The sequence below is a fragment of the Anabrus simplex genome, chromosome 1 (assembly GCF_040414725.1).
Source record: "Anabrus simplex isolate iqAnaSimp1 chromosome 1, ASM4041472v1, whole genome shotgun sequence".
Lineage (NCBI taxonomy): Eukaryota > Metazoa > Arthropoda > Insecta > Orthoptera > Tettigoniidae > Anabrus > Anabrus simplex.
The window spans coordinates 501,944,888-501,965,852 of NC_090265.1; the positions used below are offsets into that span (position 1 = coordinate 501,944,888).

General features: G+C 36.7%; 2 protein-coding genes across 3 annotated transcripts in view; one reads left to right on the forward strand and one right to left on the reverse strand.

Annotated features, from left to right (window-relative positions):
• Cdk2 (Cyclin-dependent kinase 2) overlaps window positions 1-20,965 on the forward strand; it is a 148,579-nt gene that overhangs the window by 25,583 nt on the left and 102,031 nt on the right. The window lies entirely within an intron of this gene.
• LOC136857023 (uncharacterized) lies at window positions 539-20,779 on the reverse strand. The gene is made up of 3 exons (XM_067135370.2): window positions 20,194-20,779; window positions 18,297-18,529; window positions 539-4,864 (listed from the first exon to the last, which is right to left on the reverse strand). Exons 1-3 carry the CDS (start codon window positions 20,566-20,568, stop codon window positions 4,744-4,746), a joined length of 729 nt encoding a protein of 242 aa, XP_066991471.2. The 5' UTR covers window positions 20,569-20,779; the 3' UTR covers window positions 539-4,743.

The following is a 20,965-nucleotide window of genomic DNA, read 5'->3' on the forward strand; positions in this document are numbered from 1 at the left end:
AACCATTCTAAAGCATAGGAAATTTGTTTCCGGCAATGACAATATGTAGTGACTACTGTACATCATTTTCAGTAACTTCATGAACATTTTGGTATTCCTAAACATCTTTTGAAATATCATTTTTGGATTGGCAATACTGAGCTATGGTACTGACTACAACAATTCGGTGCTAAAAGGTAGAACAGTGTATAAGTTAATGAAGAAATATTCGTCAATATCTTAACTTTGGAACTAAGACATCCCACCATCTATAAGAAATAAATCGACAATTTATTTCTTATAATTGCACTTCAGTATGGAGGAAAAATGAAATTTATAGCTTACAATCCCACAATCTGTTGCAAAATTAGAATCCACTGAAGGGAGGTTTCATGCCCTACTGAGACTAATACTTACAGCCAGGTTAAATTCGTGAGAAGTAAGTACTAAGCCGTTCTTCATAGGAAACTTTTCATCCTGGGTTGTTAAATGTGATTTTAGGTATAGGTGAGAGAAACTGGAACCCCAGTTTCTTGTTAGAGATTTTTGAAGACTAATATTTTTCTTGTCATTCAATTTTAATATTCTTAATTCCAGATATAGGTACATTAAATTAATGTCACCAATGGCTAACAATGAAGATGACCTGGTTTGCTTACACATGCTACATGTCATATTATGGAATGTAGAATTGAATCATTTAACAATTAACAGTTTTGATTATGGAATTCTACACTGACAAATTGGAATGTAAAGCTTAACAATTAATTCTTAGTGGATACAAATTTGCTTACAAAATGCAAATGGATAGATTAATATGTAATATCAGTACATAGGAACATATAAGGAAAGATATATGTTAAAATAAATATTTTACAGTCATCATGTAGTCACAAGAAATAAAATCATGTTCACTAAAATAAGCACTGATGCCATTTATATACCTTAGTGATAATCACATCTACTGTACAATTATTATGAGGGAACCTTCTGCTGAATGCAAGTAATAAATACAGTTTGTTCCACTGAAATATAACACGCCATCTCAATCAGTTTAAAAATATGGTATTTGTAAAACTTTTTACAAACACATAATTTTATACAAATGAAGATTTTATTCCTTATAAACAATGGAATAAAATAATTTAGATCTATTTCTAAACAGTTCTTAATGGCAATTTGACGAGTAGTATTTGTATGAGGCGTTTCATACTGTATTTTGTAAGCCCTACTCTGCAACCACCAATAACATATCTGCAGTCAAAAATGTAATATCTGTAAAGAACTCTAGCAATATTAAAAAATTATATTTTTCACACAAATTTTTCTATCTGAAATGAAAACTAATAGAAGCGGATATATTTGATACAAAATTTAAAATATTTCCATTATTTAAATATATAGAAACAGACTACTGATGTGGAAGGGGGAGCAAATTTGATTCCTAGATTAGCTATGAATTTAAAGAAGTCCTGGTAGGGACAACTGGGAACCTACCTTGCTGTGGCAGGTGGATGAGCATCATCCCTCAAGTTAATGTTATGTTACTGCTATGGCCAATTTCTTGACAGGTGACTTGCAAGACACAGTATGACTCCCTCTCTTCAAACTCATTGCACTCTTCAAAATGGACAGTGCTGATTTATCAGCATCTTTCTGTATATTTTTGTTAACTGTTCTTTGGTTTTGACTAGGTTTTAACATGTATAGAACACCACATGATGTAAATAGGGAAATAGAATTATGCACACTGGTTTCCTCAAGGAAAATTTTCATTTAACATTTAGCCTTTTACTGTACAATAGGCACAAAATAAAATACCAGATTTTCAAATAATGCCATCTGAAACATCATCATTCATCAAAATGATACATCTTTCCTAACTAATTCAAATGAAATGCCATTTAACACTCAGATAATAGTCACTGATCTTCATAAAACACATCTTAAGTTTTTTAATATGTTAATTTTCACATGATGTAACATATTGAGCTTCTAGTGGGCAACTCCCCACAACAAAACAGTAATCAACCAGTTGCCTTTTGTATTACATATCAATGGGAATGAGAAAGGGACTAATTAAGAATTCTGAAGGCTACAAAATAAATATATTCAGTTATAAACTAAGACAATAATTTGCTCTTACTTCAATTACAGCCTTAATTATGAACCAAGAATCAGTACAGTGATGTTTTAGCAGTTGTGACACACTCATATTTAAATTGTGGAATATCAGTTTTAAATAATCTTGAACATAACATCGATGTAAGTAAGGATCTTTGTAACTTTACTTCAAGATAGAGTCTACCTGATATTTTTGTGCCATACGTAAGTCTTGTAACTCATATACTACCAACACAGAGAGAGAGCTTAGGTCTTTAAATAGGGGGAGGGCTAATTACATGCAAGACAGTCATATTACTGAACACTTAAGAACACACACAATCTTACAGAACTACTGAAAGACACAAAGAAACCTCTCGAAAGTACAAGAGGTCAAACAAATATGCTTTTAATGCATACATTTGAACTTGGAACTATTAGCATGAAAGATTTTATTTCAATCCAACACTGAGCAAAAAGGTATAAAGAAATAAAACGCAGATTGCAAAGACATAACTTGGTTTCTTAACCCTAGTGTCAGTGCCTTGCAATTTTTCTGATCAAAGGTCCTATCTCTGGAAGTATCAACTTATATTATGACTAGGTTTATATTGACATATGCTAGAGATGCTATACCTTGATACCAATATTACATGAACTGTTGTTGACCAAGCCAAATTATACTTGAGAAGCTTTTTGAATAGGCATAATAAGTGAGCAGAAAACTGCATACAAATGTTCTCTCTTCAGGGAGTGAAGATATTTTAATCTGAACATGGAAATTACACCAGTTTGTCCTTATGTGCTGATTTTGAATCTGGATGCAAAAATCAAGTTTAGTCCAAATATAGGTAAGCAGCGACATATGGCAAAGTATTTTAACATTTAAAAATTTTCTCACTCAAATTTGGGGAAATGTCTCATTTCTTTGCTTACAAACATTCTTGATACACTGTTGACAACAGCACAAAGTTGAGAAGATTTTGCAAAGAATTCTGAAAGAGGTTTGGTTTGTACGGAAGAAAAGTTGTACCTAGTAATAATCATGATTTTACAGAAATATAAATAAGTTACCTGGTGAGCAAATAACATTATCTTGTTAGCTCGTACATTTTTGTACTCTGAAGACAGATGTGCAATGAGGACAAATGCGTTATCTTTTGCTGCAGTCAACAAAACAAACTACCTGTTATGTTGTGTATACAGTGAAAATACATTCAGCTGTATTTGGTCTTCCTTCATGATAGGACATAGCTAAATGAAAGACTATGCAATTGGAAATCAAGGAAAACGTATAAGGTTTAGAATGTTTTGCAGGGCTCGAGGAAACAAGTTTGTTACGGTAAAAGCAGTGGACCATCCCCAATTCCCCTACTGGCACTCTTAAATGCTATTAGATATATCCATTAAAGAGCAAGTAACATGATAAGGCGTGAAAATACTGTGCTCTTTTACTCAAGATATAAAACATATAATAGTGCACTATATATGATTGCAAGAGCACATGTTTAGAGGGTGATGAGGAGCAATGACATCACACGGTGAGTGTTTTTTGAGACAGAGAATTAATATCCTAAAACCAAGTCTAAATTTTCGCTACTGTGCATATACGGTAAGTTTGCTTAATAGCCATTTATTAGGAACAATAGATCTTTAGTGATGTCATACTTATGACATCACAGGCATTTTACACAGGTTCTTTAATCTCATCAGTTGGCAATTTATATTTGAGTCAAAGTGGGTCGCCAACAAGCACGCTATTGAAAGTGGCTGAAGTACCATGAAAATTGGTGGTGTGTTGTTGAATACTGTCAATACTGTTCTACACATGCCATTTTGTTGCTTTTTCAAATATTGAAGCTCTGACTGTTTGAATGTGTGGTGTTAGAATTGAAAGTTTGTAGAATTATCAAGTAAATACATAATGTGGTGTAATTCATTTAGAGTGCATATGAAATTTAAAATAAGTGTGTTACTAATGTAATTTTCCACTGTGGACAGAAATTGGGCTATTATGTTTTCAATAAGAGATATACAGGAATTCAAACTTCCAGTGTATTGCAATTTAATTTGTTTTACCAAGTGATTTAGGAGTATTATTCTTTATCTCAGGTTTGTTTCTGTCTGTGTTACTTAAGAAAATCACTAGTAGTAATGTTCTAAGTTTTAAGTTAAAAATTGGACAGTTCTGAATGTGTGTTTAATTTTTAGTATATCTCCACGACTTTCTGGTGTCCCAATATTATTTTAGAGGTTTATATGTGATATTTAATTGCTTCAAAATGCCTTTACCCTGTTTTATATTCAGTACTTACTTATTTTGCTATTTGTGTATGACATAGAGCAATATGGCTGCATTTCTTTCAAGAAGGCATGTTTAAAAATTATATTATCCAAATTGGTGATGGTCTGCTTCTTTACCAAACCCAACAAGTTTCAGTGAAAACCAAATCTAGTGTTTACCTGGTAAACGTTATACAGCGAGTAAAGAGACAAGTTCAATCACATTTTGTTTGTGCTCCTAATATCAAGAGAAACGCGCATCGAAAGCATGTTCCATTGCATTGTAATTTTTCTGAAGACATACAACATTTAAATTACTCAGAAGAAAGTGAGTAGAGGACTCCATTTACCCTGTATTAGTTCTGAAATTATTTTGTTTCATTTTTCTGGCGAGTCTTCATCAGAAGCAAAATTCTCTGCTTCAGATATCTGACAGTCTCCAGATGATGATTCTTCTTTCATAACACATTTTACAGCTTCAAGAATCCCATTATGAGCCCTGAAATGAAACAAGGCAATGAACTAGTGTTGGAATACAATGATGTGCAAGAAACATCCAACACCTGGAGTTATTTGAGAAATGCACATTTAATGTACTAAACTGGTACTTGGAATGCAAAATATTTCCATGATTTTTGAAGGTATCATTCATTTCATCTCTGTGAGGCAACACACTTAATGTTTACAAAAAAGACAAGTAAAACCTTTGTAAGAATGGAAGTCTTACATTGTCTTTTTCGCACAAATTTGTATGGAGGAGCTTTACATTATTTCAATGTGTCCATTCTTTCCTAATGTTAAGCTTGTGCCTGGCGGTCTTCACATACATTCTACGAACTTTTGAATGAAAATGCTTTCAAGATGGCAGACCAGAAGAAGCATTAATGATGTGGACGCAGCTTCTGTTATACAGTGGATGTGCTGGGAACCACCCACAAGCATGCAATGAATAGTAAGGCACTTTCGAGAACACAACTCTTTTTGTAGATTACCTGGGTCGGTCAGTTTGAAGTCCACAGCAACCAGAAATGATTGATTTTTAATTGTGGAGGTGTCACATGATTGCCACATTACAGCCATACCGGCTAGTAGGTGTCAAGAGGTGTGCAATGCCAATATTATTGAGTGGACAGTGAGAAAAAGACTAAGAGAGGCAGATCTGTGTTTAGGAAGACCTCTTACTGGGCCCCAGTTGACGTGTCAGCATCGGTTAACCAATCTTCAGTTTGCTCAAGAACATAAGAATTCGACACTGGAGCAATGTCCTCTTCAGTGATGAATCCAGTTTCAACCTCAGCTCTGCAGATGGACGAGTAAGGATGGGGATGAGACCTGGGGAATGCTATGCCTCTTGTACGTTGTCGGCAAGAATACCCTGCATAGATTCTGTCATGATATAATGGACGTCGCTTCTCATGCCTGGACTGAGGTAGTGTTCATAAAAAATCATGGCTCTAAATGAATGCTAATATGTAGAGGAGATTCTTCTTGTATATCAGAGGAAACTTAGTTTCAATGCATGATCCGTTGACAAGATTTTCATACTTGGCTGAGCTGCAGGCAATTGCTCTTTTAGAACGGGCTCCTATTCCACAATATTATCTCATCACGTTAATTGACAGCACAACAAATAGAATACGAGCTGTTATTGCTTCAAATGGCGGCAATACCCGTTATTGATTGTCCAGAGCTGTTTTCAGATGGTTGTGCACTTCACTGGTGGCCAGGGATGTGTTAAAGTGGAGTTGTGAGGGGATAATTTGAATGCCACCACAGAAAAAGCTTGTGCAATTTCTATTCATTCCCATTTCACATGTCCTGTTGGTTAAAATTAGCCTAAATTTTTGTTTAAATAAAGATGTAATAAGATGTGCCTCAAGAATTTACAAAGGTATTTCACATTCTGAGTATCATTTATGCACATTACATTTACATTTTTCCAAAATAATACAAGTGCTAAGTTTTTAAAACTTATCAGTACAGTTTTCTCTTCGTAGGAAATAATTATCTTGCATAAATCTACAACAGGTAAATCGAGTTGCATCGCATCAATAGAACCATAATAGAATAACATACGATAGAATAGAGACAATGGCAGATTAATGCTGGTAGAGGGAGCAATAAAAAAAAAAAAAAGAGACAAGGAAAAACATGAAAAGAATGGAATTTATGGTACCCAAACTTTTAAGAGGAAATAATGTTAATAATAAATAGCAAGAAAAGGATGTGTGTGGCACCACTGTATACTTGCCTTTTACTTTGGTTTCTTAATTATGAAATTCAGGCCAATATTATGGTAGCCACTATTCTTGATCGGAAGGAGTCAAGTGTTGTCAATGTATGTATTCTCTAACCATGCAGATGGCAATGAATTAATCGAAAACATGGCTAAAATGTAAATATTACCCTATTTCATCGTGTATTGTACCCCCCCCTTTTTCCCACTTTTATAGCTGCAAAATATAAGGGGGTCCAATATGTGGTAAACTCCCATTTCGTGCAGTGACTTCCGGGTGTAAAGGACTATAAATTGTACATGTATGTATTCTGCACTATTTTTTAACAAATTTATGATTGTATTCTGAGTATTAACCCTTTTCTGCCTGAATTAATTTCTGGACATGAACTATATAAAAATAGTATCAAAGGCTGTTTATGGTATGTTTCTATAATAGGCCTATTTGAATGAAATTATTTTAATACACAATGTAACACAGATAATATAGCATGTGCCAAATATGGCACGCTAGGCAGATTATACAATATAAATACGTCAAACAAATTACGACACTCGATTTTTTATCTTTAGTTTGTTTACCACAATTGCCCTATTGGGTATGATATGGTACAAAACATTCTATGCACGTACCTATTGCACATGGTACGGGGACAACCTTAACAGGCTTCCGCAGCACAGCGTTTCCGTTTCTTATCATGAACCATGGCAACCAGATGGATCCTGAAGAGCTTGCAGTATGACCTGGCCCTCTCGGTAGCGTTGGGTTGGATGTCAGGTAGCACTGCACAATATGTCTTGTGAACTGCAGATGGAGAAGATCATTCCCCATTTTCCATTGTAAATGGACACATCTATTAACCATGCAAATACAGGCCACCACCACTTTTTCCTTCGGATGTGTATTCTGTACAGTGCAGTGTTTTCGTTCATTCGATCAGTTCCACCCATATACTGGTTATATTTTCCAAGGGGCAATGATGTTTTTTTTCTTTTTGTTTCGAGTACAGAAGCTGGCCGAACTCCATGCATTGTTGAAGCAATAGTGACAGAAAGAAGAGTTGTCAAGCCACCGTATGATTATTATTTGCTTAGAAGGGATCAGTTCACAATTTTTGGGGTTGCGATTTTTGCTGGTTCCTGTAAATACAAAGTATGTTACAAGTGGTATTTTTAATATCCACCTATTCAATATTCCACTAGGCAGATTACTCAGGTTTACTTCTGGATTGGTTTAGGCCCATCACACAGTAAACTTAATCACTGCTTTCATTTCAATCATTGTGGTCTTATGCTGCCATTTTTTCTCCTACCGGCGTTGTGATTGTCCCACGTCATCTTCACTGCTATTGAGGGCATTCAAGGTCTCTTTTTAAGTAGGGTATGTTTAATATTTGCTCTCTTTTTTATCATATCAAGATTGACCTAAAAGCTGCAATCGAGATAAGACCACATTGCTTAAAGTTACGGTATGCTATCTGTAAGTCTCCCGATAGTGCCAGAAGTTCCACAATGTAAAAAATAAATAACAGGAAAGCTTGGGATATTTTAAGGTAACTGTAGACGTTCTTTACTACAAAACACAGACATATCACATGACTGATGCATGCTTGCAATGCGCAGGTCGGACGTATGAAACTGTTCGCCTATTTGTGTGACATCATCCGAGCTGCAGTACGTTACAGAGGTGGACATTTCTTAACTATGCAAAATGAGGTTTTATTGTCATAATGTTTAATTTCATACGTTTTTGTCTCCGTGTTTTTATTAACACGAAGTATGATTTGTTGGACATCTTCGAAAAGCATGAAAGTAGTTCCTGGGACATAAAACCAATAGCGTAATTATTATTACTTGCTAGGTACATTGATGAGTAAAACAATTTATCACGTTTTAAATATACTTCTTCAAAAATTACCTAATATTGGCCTGAGTTACTAGATACAGTGGTCTGCCAAATTATTATACTCAGATTGAAAATACATGGATTTGCTAATATTTTGGCAAAATAAATATATTTCATGCATTATCTTTATTTCATTTGTATTTCACATATACTATTTACCATTTTCCACACAAAAAACAGTTTCGTAACTACAATTGTCTTTGTAATGTTTGTACAATGAATACACTCCTGCCAACTCCTAGATTCGAGACCATCAAGGCTTATCATGTAGTGAATGGCGTGAAGCAATTAAGATGACAGCAAACATTTCAGCAGTTAGATCGGTACGAGGAAGATCTCAGAACGATTCCCTTTGTAGGCGCTGCCTCAAGGAGATTGAAACTCTTGCGCATGTTCTGGGATCTTGTCCTCATGGTGAACTTTTAAGGAATACGCGTCATCATAACATCCGCTCGTTAATTGCGGCGATGCTAAAAGAGCATGGTTTCCAGGTATTTGAAGAGGTTCATGGCCTAGCGAACAACGGAAGCCACAGAAGGATTGACATCATTGCTTTCAAGAATAAGAAGAGAGGTTACATCATCGACCCCACAATTCGCTTTGAAAGCCATAACAGCCCTCAGATGTTAACCTAGAGAAGAGGAATATATACTTTCCAACAATTCCTTACTACAGGGAGAAATACCAGTTAGAGGAAATCGACATAGTAGGTCTGATGATTGGACCAAGGGGAATGATTCCCGCTTTTGCCGCTAATTTCTGGAAACGGATGTCCCTGCCAGTTACAACGTTACGGGAGATTGCCATCATAGCCTTAAGGGGCTCACCGATAATTCTAAGAAATCACTGTTACAATTAGGTTACCTTCAACATTTCTCAAGTACAGAATATCTATTTCTCTTCTAAATATAAATGTAAAAGTATACTTTGTTGCAAGGCAGCCTCTGCATGAGAGGAAGTATTTCATAAAATAAATAATATGAAGCCACCCATAGCAACAATCAGTGCAGAGACCCTTCTTGGCATACTCGTAATGCATTTTATTGCCTGTCCCCCCATATATGGGCTGTTCCAAACCTAATTAAGTCTTTCTAGGAGCATGTTCTTGCTTGTAATGACACCTTGTTTAGAAATTTCTTTTTTCAGTGCCTTCCAAATATTTTCTATTGGATTCATGTCAGGCGAGTTGACTGGCCAGTCCAATACATTAATTTTTTTGATTCTGTAGGAATGCTGTTACCGATTTAGCCTTGTGGCATGGTGCTGATTCATGCATGGAGGTAAAATCATTTTTCGGGAACCATTCTGAGACTTGAGGCAAAAGTTTGTTCCTTAGCACCAGCTCGTACTGATTCTTCCCCATTGTGCCTTGAACAATATACAGAGGGCCATTACCCTTGCTGCTAATCACACATCATATCATTATGGAGAGAGGATGTTTCACCCGTTCTACAACACATTCTTCATTAAATTTTTCATGGGTGCGGCGTCGAACAAACTCGGTTTTATCATCAAGGATCAGTATCAAAGATTCATCTGAGAAGCAAACCTAAAAAAAATACAATGCCAGTGTAAGAAAGTATTAATCAATATTATATCATGAGAACACAAGAAATTGCATGTACAATTTTACAAACCTCATTCCAATCTTCTTCTGACCAATTTTTGTGATCCTTAGCCCACTGAAGCCTTGTTGGTTTCATAGCAGTTGTCAACTTTGGTTTCTTTAAAGGGCTGTGTCACTTCAGATCCATCTCTTTGAAACGCCACTCTAAATTTTTTTGCGATAAAGCAATCCCAGTATTCCAAAGTTTATTGGTTAACACTTTAGCAGGTGTAAGACAAATTTTTGCTGCATAATTTTGAATTATTTTGTCAATTCTGGGCGAAGTTATTCTTTTTCTGCCCCACCGACCTCTGCGACATGAGTCTAGAGGTGTGCTTGTTTTCATTTTTTGGCGATACCTCTCACCGATGACTGTGAAACTCCCACGACTGATGCAATCTGCCATTGGTTATACTGACAGTGGGGCAATAATGTAGAAATTGTGGCTTTCTTACGAAGGGTTATGTCACAATGCTTCCCCGTCTCAATTTGTAGGTTAGAATCCCTAAACGGGGCATAACAACGGATTTAATGCTTTTTTTCCACTCGGCTTTGTATTACTAAGTACTCCACATTCCTTACTGTACAAGTAACTTGTAATTACAAACATTAAAAGAGAACAGATAGACCACAATAACTATAACATCAACGAACAATAGCAATACACAACTTGTGCGCCAATAGTGCTGAAGTTCCAGGCTGACCAACAATGACACGACACTATTTCAGGACTTGCCAACCTCTTAATATATGTAGCAGTCTCCAAAGAATAAATAACTCATGAATAGACAAGCTGTAGAACTAACAATGAAAAATATTGCAGCTTTGCTCTTCAAAAAGGCAAATAGTTGTTCTGAGTATAATAATTTGGCAGACCACTGTAATAAACAATCACTTCGTTAATGATTTTGCTTGCTGTATTAATAGCAATAAATCATTTTACAGCATAACAACTTTCGTGCCATTCCTAAATCTCTGGCAGGAGCGGGAATTAAACTTGGGTCTCTGAGAACGGCAACTAATTATGTTAAACCGTAGACTGCCGGATGTTGTTAACTACAAAACACACATTGCACGACTGATGCATGCTTGCAATGCACGGGTCAGACATATGAAACTATTCATCTATTTGTGAGAAGTCATTGGAGCTGCAGAATAATACGGAGGCGGACATTTCTTAACTATGCAAACCAAAGAAATGTACCGCACTGTTTTGAAGTGTTTTCATTGCACGGGTCCGACGGACAAATTATTGACAAATTGGTGTGATGTCATCTGCGCTCTCGTGTATGGTCTGTACCTGTCTCAAAGTGGTTATCTGACTATGTTTGGGGGATCTTGTATGCAAGCTTTATTGTTTTTGTTTTTTTTTCATTTTCTTTGTGTCGAAAAGGAAATAGGGTATTAGCTCTTACACATAATTCATTGCACTTCCTTTCTGTCACTAATCTTTGTTTGCCAGAATGATCACTGATCAAGGATACAGTGTTTATAGGATGTGCTAAGTGCATACTGAATATGTATGTTGGGTATCCTACAATGCAAATTTATAGTCTTACAGTTTAGGAAAAAAATACTACTGTTATCAACATTTTAATGAAATGAAAAACAATACGCAGAAGTTCCTGAATACATTCAAATATTTTCAAAATTTATTTTGCACAATATGTTCTGTGGTCAATCTCCCTAATGATTTTCTGAAGAATTATTAGTAAGTCCTGAGAATACCAAGACTACAATATACAGAAGTAAAAATGTGGACATAGATGGCAATATTTATAAAATGAATGGATATAACAAAAGGTTTCAATGTTTGTTGTACTATTGAGTGCACAGCACTGCATGGTTGAAGTCTGTTTCTTATTCAGATCTCCTCAGCATTTACATGGAATTATCCTCATCACATGGAATGTTAAATCAATGGGGATTCTATCATCAATTGCTTTTGGTGTGTTTTAAAACTATCACAATGCTGGTTTCTCAATAGCATTCTTCAGAATTTACTAGCTAGATGTGTACAGGAAGTAAGCTTCAATTGAAAGGAATAAAGATCTGCAAAATCTTGTGTGATTAGTTTGTTGCTTATACTAAATTAACCCTTTGAGTGCCAAGGAGCGCAATCACGTTGCTCCGTACTCTCGCTAAAATTTCCGGGAACGTGATTACGCTCTTCTCGCTAGTGCCTTAATAAAAACTAATTAGGCCTACTGAGTATTCTTTTGTTGAAGGGTGGAAAAACTGGTTGTAGGATAATAAAGGCATGCAGACTGTCACTACATTTGCTCATTTGGTTTTTATCAGTGCCTGAACTTGGTGTATGTTTTATGAAGTGTCACTGAGTAGCTAATAAAAATGGCAGCAAGGCATGATGCTGACGGTGATGTGTTCGTGAACGATGACGAGTTAGTGGAGTATTTGAACACTTCACCCTTTAATGGGAGCGATTCTGAGAATAATGGCTCGGACAGTGACAGTAGTGAGGTTATGGCAGGAACCACGCAAGTAATGCTGCGAATATATGTGAGAACTTTGAGAGATTCCGAACTTGGTGATGGAGCAAATGACGGTCCTGAGAATGAGAATAACGATGATGATGCTCCCCAAAGATCTGCGTTTCGAGAGGGTTTTTGTTGAAAGTGACACTCGTTATCACCCTGCACCTGCCTACTTGGAAAATCCAGGTCCAAAGCATGTCCCGCCTTGCGACACTAAACCTATTTTGTATTTTTCTCTCTTCTTTACTCAGGCTCTGTGGCCACTAATGGTGACAAACTAAGAGATATGCTACTCAATTCTCGAAGTCAGCATAACTGAAGCCGAATTCCTGCGTAATTCCTCTAAAGGAAATGAAAGGTTTTATCGCTGTATTGTTAGAGATGGGAATTACACTCTCATGGACAATATCTTCATACTTACTCAAGTCATCCCAAGGTTTTCAAAGATGCTCTCAAGGAACAGATCCCAGGTAATACTGAAATTCTTTCACCTTGTGAATAATGATTCATTGATTCCACAAGGCCATGAGAAATATGACCCATGGGCTCGCTTCAGTCCTCTTGTGGGTCATGCCAACAATTTGTTCTGACACCATGACACTCCCCACAAATACCTTAGCACAGACGAGACGAGTTGGAACAAAATGCCATTCCTCTTTTTTGCAGTATTTTCCAAACAAAAAACATCACAAATCTATATATATAAAATAAGAGTTTTGTCTGTACATTGTTCAGAATTTGAAAAGAATGGTATTTCTGTATCGGTCATGTCCACAGTAACAAGGAAATGCATTTTTTCTTTTCCGTAATTTCTGTCTGTCTGTATGTACACGCATCATGAGAAAACGGCTGAAGAGAATTTAATGAAAATCGGAATGTAAAGTCAGGTGATGAACCGCTACAATCTAGGCTATAAATTATTTTATTCACGCTGAGTGAAATGGTAGTTTAGGGGAAGGCCTGAAATTTAATTCTCAAATATTTATGTATTAGTGGTCGTATCGATAAATACTACATAACTAACTTAACTTCGGTTATGTCGTAAGTTAGTAGTAGTTATGTAAGAAGTTATTAAATTTCTGATCACTTATGTCTTATACATTGTTTCCGTACCGCATATAATCACAGAGATATTCATGAATTTGGATTTTTGTTACTAAGTCCATATCAGCGCCGAGTCACGAGAAAATGGGTAAACAGTATTTAGTGAAAATAGGTATTAAAGTCTGAGAATAAGGAACTACAGTCTACGATATAAATAATTTTTTAAGACGCCCTAATATCACAGAGTCGAAAGAAAACCAATGTAAAGGTCTGCAATATAGAAAGCTCATAAACTTTATCAACAATAACATTACATTGACCATTGTTTGTTGTGATGTGCTTTTTGTCTTCTGTTTCCACTCATCCCCGATAGATAGGATTACTGCAGTGTACCGAGGTTTTTTAAAATTTGATCTACGTCGCACCGACACAGGTAAGTCTTATGGCGACGATGGGATAGGAAAGGAATAGGGGGTGCGAAGGAAGCGGCCTAGGCTTTAATTAAGGTACAGTCTGGTGTGAAAATGGGAAACCATGGAATACCATCTTCAGGGATGCCGGCAGTGGGGTTTGAATCCACTATCTCCCGGATGCAAGCTCACAGCTACGCTCCTCTAACCACACGGCCAACTCGCCTGGTCGTACCGAGTGTAACAGCCTGCCTGTATATTGGCGGGAAGTAGCTGGGGAGTTAGATAACTTTCTCCTTTAGCATGCGATACCACTGGTTCATCATAGCATTCAAGCTATTCAATCCCTACTGTGAGGCACTGATTGGAATGAGTAGTGTGCATATTTAACGGAATAATGACAGAGGAGTGTTCATGGCAGTCTGCGGCTTGGTTATTCCAGCTCTCAACTTTGGAATGTTAGATCGGCACCGTAGTACTGTTCGTTGAAAGTGAGAAAGTGTGTGGTTTTTCATTTGATCGAGTATTTTATATGATAACATTGCTTTCAATCGCTACATTCCTAGTGACGTTTTTGTAATGACCTATGTTGAATTTAGTTAAGAAAACCACCAAGTCAGTCTTTCTGAGAATCCCGTAGTGAAGCACAGGTACATCCGCTAGTGGGGGATAAAATTCTGGATGCTATGCAACTCGGTATCACATTATTGTTTGGGTTTTTTCTTCTACTGCGGAGCAAAGAGCAATGTCGATAGGAAAAAAAATATACAGAAATATGGACTAACATTTCTTGTTGTGACTAAATTACCAACTACCTAATGAAAGGCTATCATGTGGTAACAGACAATTTCTTTACTACAATTATAGTTCTGGTTTTAGTTTCGAACTGACAGTTAACCGGAAGTTAGATGGTGGTGCCAAATTGCTACGAATTGTTTTTACGATACAAAACACGAACGGAAATGTATATACTGGAATTAAAGTCTATAATCAATTATTCTTTGTAGCAACATACATAATTCACAAAAGATGAACAATAACACACAACACGTTTAGGATAAGGTTACAAGATAAAAATATGTCAATGCTTGAACAGATAAAACGTGAGAAAAGAAAATTAAATTTCTACTCACCATGTAGAAGAGCTCGCAGTGCTGTTAGGTTCAATTTCTCCTAAGGCAGGAAATAATCCTACAAAGGGAACACGCCACTCATTTCTGAGTCACTCGGCATTATCATTGTCTGTTGAGGTTTCGCTCTCGCCTGACCCTAATGAGATAATAAAGTCTTCAACATAATCGTCTGTGAAACTTTCCTTCTCCCAAGCTTTAATTATCTCAGATTTCTTGTGTTTCACAACGTTGCTCCAGTCCTCCGCACTTATACGGCCTACGGCTTCGAAAATAAGTCTTTCAACTTCTGGAACTGTGAAGAGTTGGTTATTCTCAGCTACATAATCCTTCACTTGGACCCAAATCCATTCTATGGCATTAAAATGGCAATGGTATGGTCGAAGGCGAACTACTTTATGCCCACGCCTCCTGGCTATTTCATCCACCACATAAATGGGCACTAGGGCGTGTTTTGTTTCATATGATGCATGAGATCCCCCTTCCTCATGTCATCGCGAACCGAAATATTGTGCTCCTTCAACCACTTAATCAACTCATTTTTTCTAACTGCCATTGTTGGTGCTTTGTCAAAAATGACAGAGTGGTAGGGGGCATTGTCCACGATTATGATGTGCTTTACAAGCAAGTTGCTCAGCTGGCTTTCCTCAAAGCATTTCTGGAATGTGCCACTGTTCATTTCTCCGGGGTAATCTCCGTTTTTTTTAGATCGGAACACATACAAGCAATTTGGCACAAAACCTTGTACCGGTCTGAATCACTATGACTCTGCCCCCCTTCCCTACAGGTACTGGCATAGTGCCTTCTACTGAATCATCTGTCCAACCTTTGCTCTGGGAATGAGCATTAACCTGAGTTTCGTCCAACCATACAATAGAATCAAAATGGTCCTCAATAATCTCTCTCAGAAATCTGTACCGCCACATCACATTATCGCTTCTCTCCATCAGCACTCTTCGCCCGTTGAACTTCTTGTACCTAAAACCCATATTTTTAATCAATTTTCTAAAAGAAGATTTGCTCCCACTGAAGAGTTCACTGTTTTCAAGAGAACGACGCAATTTATAAATTGGATATTCTTTCCAACGGTAATAGGCGTAAATGTGCCGACGAATCACATCTTGTTGAAAAAAGAGTTTAATTCAGTTACTGATTTAGGCTGAATGCCTCTTGTTTCCTGGAGTTTCAAGTTTGGATGGCCCCGCTGTCTGGTCCTCGGCAAAGTACTTATTATAACTGTACTCCTGTTAAGTTTGGTCACATCAACCGTTTCCTGAACTGTTTTCGCAACAGGCAAAAGAAGTAAAACTTAAATCTTGAAAGAGTTCTACTTATTGTATCTTCAATACGGAACAAAATAACATTAGTTACTTGTAACAGGCAAAAGAGGCGCGCCGTTAGCTTTGTCCTCGAAATACTCCCTGACATTGCAAACAATTTCCTGGGCCTGGCTCTTTAGTAGAGTAACGCGTCCGAAGGTCTTTCTTCTCTTGGGAACTTCATCCTTAGACGTAGGCGTTGACGTGACAGAATATCAAATTCAGACACGGGCCTAATATTAACCTACTATATAACTACCGAACAAAATATTAAACTAAGCTACTATATAAACTACATCACTATTGTACCTTGTTACACATTATTCACCACAATATAATGCGCTATACTGTTAAAAAATACTAAGCAATAAATTTATAAACTCTACACCATGAAATATAAATCAACAACCTAGCACAAAGACCGCAAAAAGAACTGATCACAATACAACACACAGCTGATAGCACGTGGTTACAGTAAACAACAGACTGACAACACTGGAAACCAGATCTGGAGTCTAGCGCGCTCTATTGGAGCGACTGGCTGCCCATGATTGGCTGTTGATTAATTGACTAACCCTCCGCCAAAAGGCAGCGCTCAAACGTCAAGTCGAAACTCATGTCTGGCCCAGCATTTGTTTACTAAGGGCATATTGTTCACAGGTACTCTCCAGCAAAACAGGAAAGATATCCCTTCAGAACTGAAATATAAATTTGCTATTGGTGAGGCTAGGTACTTTAGGAAGGACAAGGTCCTGACAGCTGGCTACCAGGAGAAAAACATCTAGTGTTGCTCTTGTCTACGCATTCTATTGCTGAAAGCAAAACTACCACTAAACCAAGAAAGAACAGACCTCCTAAGGAGGTAATGAAGCCATCAATTATGCATCAGTACAATGAATTTATGGGGGTTGTTGGTGATTCAGATATGATGCTGTACTTGCCTAAATGAGCGTCAGACACTCAAGTTTTGGAAGAAGGTTGTCTTTTCAATTTTCGCGAGAATGTTGCTGAATGCATATATTATCTATAAGGAAAACTCTTCTACCAAGAAAATGACGAGGTGAAAATTTAAATCTTCCATTTATTCTTGAACTCAAATGAGTCTATGTCAGAAAAAAACCTCTTATCTCCAGCTAACATCCGACAGATCTAAGTCCTCCCGCAGTGCTACTGGAAAAACTTCTGGGATGAAACCTAACTATGTGCTGTGTGTAGCAAAAACATGGTGGACAGTAAAGAGATCCCATTTACAGTGCATAAAGTGCAAACAGGGGCTTCACCCATAATGCTTGGGGTCCACAAGTGTTAAAAGTGGTAGCAACTGAAAAAGTATAAATCGTACACGATTTTTTTGTAGATAGTGTTAAAAAATTAAATTAATACTAGGCAGAATACCCCAGATTTTTTTTTTTTTTTTACGTGTGACTATGAGCAAGTACAAATCATAAGACATCCTGATACAAATCATTCTTAGGTGAGTACCTATGTATTTCAGATAACTTTTGTAGGTCTGAACTTGAAAAATATGATCTGCTCCATGCTAATTTCCCAGGAAAAAATTTTTCTTCCCCAAAAGTGACTATCAATATCAACAGAGTCAAACTTTCTGAGCAATTTGGGACAATAATCATAATCAACTATCTGGACTTAAAATTTGGAGAATTATGGTTAATCTTGTTCAGCCTTGCAATGTAGTTGTAAAACGGGTGGGATTCTTAGCATACCCACAGTAAATACGCATGGCACTAAGAGGGTTAACCAGACAGAAACAGGCTGATGACTTACCTCCAATGATGAAATAAATAGTACACCTGACAGCTTGGTGGGTTGTATAGTTCATTGGTCAGCATATCTTCACAACCATTTTCCACAACCAGTCTTTCATGATACTGCTTAGCAGCTAAAGGATTCATTCCTTCCTTGAAGTAGTTTATGAATTTCATTTTTGTCACATTAGACATATTTAAAGCACAGCAAGTTGATGCAACGAATGTTTGGTGTGTATGCCTAAAGTGAACCTGAAAACATACAAAGAAAGACAAAGGTTCAATGAATGATGGAACATTTTGCAAAATCGGTATTACTTCTGCTAGTCTCCACAGAAAAATTTTGTACACATTATTTGTGTCGGCTTCTTTGGTTAACATTCTGCAAAAATGATACTCCAGTTATTTAGATTATGGACATTATGGCCACTGGCTGCTTTGATACCCTGTGTTCTCTTAGTATTTATTTCTAAATCAAAAATTTCATAGGGAGCTGCTCTACTCTCTGTACACAACACATACCACAATCCTGGAGACTTCTCTTAGGCTACTATTATTTAAAAATATTAGTATGAATCTTCTTATTTTCAATATGAAACATGTTTAGTTACCTCATGTTCTCTGCTTCAAGACAAAAGTGTAGTGTCAATATGTCATGTTCCCTCTTCCTTTCATGCTGGCTGTTCATTGGATCAGCCATATATAGTGCTTACTGTGCAGAAGGCTTGTTTTCTCACTGCTACTTCAGATTCTGTGTGTGGACTTAGGCCACTGATGATAGTCAATTTGACAATTCAGAACGTTGATAGCTACAGAACAGTACCGGTAGCTCCATTCCTTATACTTAAATAGTAATAAATAATTTAATAAGTAAATTCAATACTAAAATTAGAATCAGTTTTGCTGTGTGCAAAGATGATCGATCGACTATTTAAGTAGGTAACCTAGCTTTTTCTTTCCCTTCTCTAAAAGCAAGATTTTCATATTATTTACTTTATTCTAGGCATAACTTTCCCCTTGTCTTCCATTTCAGTTTCATGCCAATTATTTAAATAACGAGTGTGACTTCATTTTATTTCTACCTGATGAGCCTCTTCACTATTTAGTTGATATCTCACCAAATTAATCGATTTATCAAAAGTTGACTTATTTAAAAGTGTAATTCATAACTTATCTAATTTTTTTGTCCCATATTGGCATCAACTCAACTAAGGTTAAGTTGAATGGAGAATGGAAGTTGGATTCTGGCTCAACTAAGGTTAGGTTGAGTGGAGAATGAAAGTTGGATTCTCCATTCAACCTAACCTTAGTTGAGAATAAGTTGTATTGGTGCAACACTAACAGTACCGTAACAGCTTCTTCACAAACCATGAGCTGAGGATTATCATCTGAGGAACAATTGAACAAACCTTTTTCTCTCTGTAAGCACTGTAAGCACTTTGGGAGATTGATCCTCATTTGCCTTGGTGGATCTGCAACGACGATCCACCTCGTGTTTGGTATGTGGGTTCAGAATTTCATCTTCATTCTTCTGTATTTGATTACACCACCTGTGCTGTCTGACTTATCATGCTCTATTATATGAGTCCCTGTCCGTGGATTTGAAATTCACCCCCCCCCCCCGTTTTAAAACTTTCATGACTTTAGAGCAGATGAGTCTAAAGACTTCACAAATAACTATTTCAATCACATGTTCAAAGGTACAACCCTAGCCATTGCTAATATACACTATTTTCTTGTTCATCTAATCTCAAACAGCCATTTGTAACGATAGGCCCTAATATTTCAGTAATTGAACTTACAGTGTAATGTTACGTACCGTAGATCTGCACATCTTGTAAGCATTATTCGGTATTTATATTTTGTCAATTACAGATTCACATAATTTTGAGAGAATGCCTTTCTTAAGAACTTACCGTTACTTCGATATCCAGACCATCGTTAAAGTTCCGGTCTTCAGTAAAATACTTCTTGAAACTTATTATGGCATTGCATGGTTGCTGAGTACACTTATACACTACTTCGGAATGACTTTCCTTCTCTATAATCCATGTAGACCTTGTAAGAGTAGAGAAAACTTCCACCCATTCTGTACATTGTGCTACATAACCTTTATTGTTGGGTGGAAACTCCGTTCTGACGGTAGCATCAAACCTTTCGACGCTGTTAGTGTTATTCATTTCAACAAAAAGAAACCTTCGACCTATATTAAGGAACATGTTTTTAATATGTTCACTTGTATACATTAGTCTAGAATTGGTTTCCGACGATCCCACCTCCATCTGAGCCATTCTGAATTATTCAAAATGTCTTACGCCACGCTCAGTGCAGCAAAGAAGATTGGTCGCACTCTTCCTGCTTCTTAAGAGCTATAATACTCTACTCTCCGTGGGCCTCGACCTCCTCGACCGACGGCGACAACTCATAACAACCAGTAGCCATTTTACTTTTTTTAAAAAAAAATTATTGGTGTCTTGGTGATCGTTGGTGGTTCGAATGTTTGACAAGAACAAAAATAATTCTTCTTATTCTTTCTGTTTATATTTTTGGTAGCGTTGCTGTTTTCAAACTTGTAGGGTCGATTCATTTTACTTAAAAAAATGTTTTACTTAAGTTCTCAGGTTCCATTGATAAATTTTAATTTGATTGATTGCTTCCAAGACGAACCTCATCGCAAGTTCCATAATT

Coding starts and splice junctions, on each gene's coding strand:
- LOC136857023 (XM_067135370.2), bottom strand. CDS start 20,568: ATGGCTCAGATGGAGGTGGGATCGTCGGAAACCAATTCTAGACTAATG. Junction 18,530..20,193: donor GTCTGGATATCGAAGTAACG/GTAAGTTCTTAA, acceptor GTATGTTTTCAG/GTTCACTTTAGGCATACACA. Junction 4,865..18,296: donor TATTTATTTCATCATTGGAG/GTAAGTCATCAG, acceptor GTTTCATTTCAG/GGCTCATAATGGGATTCTTG.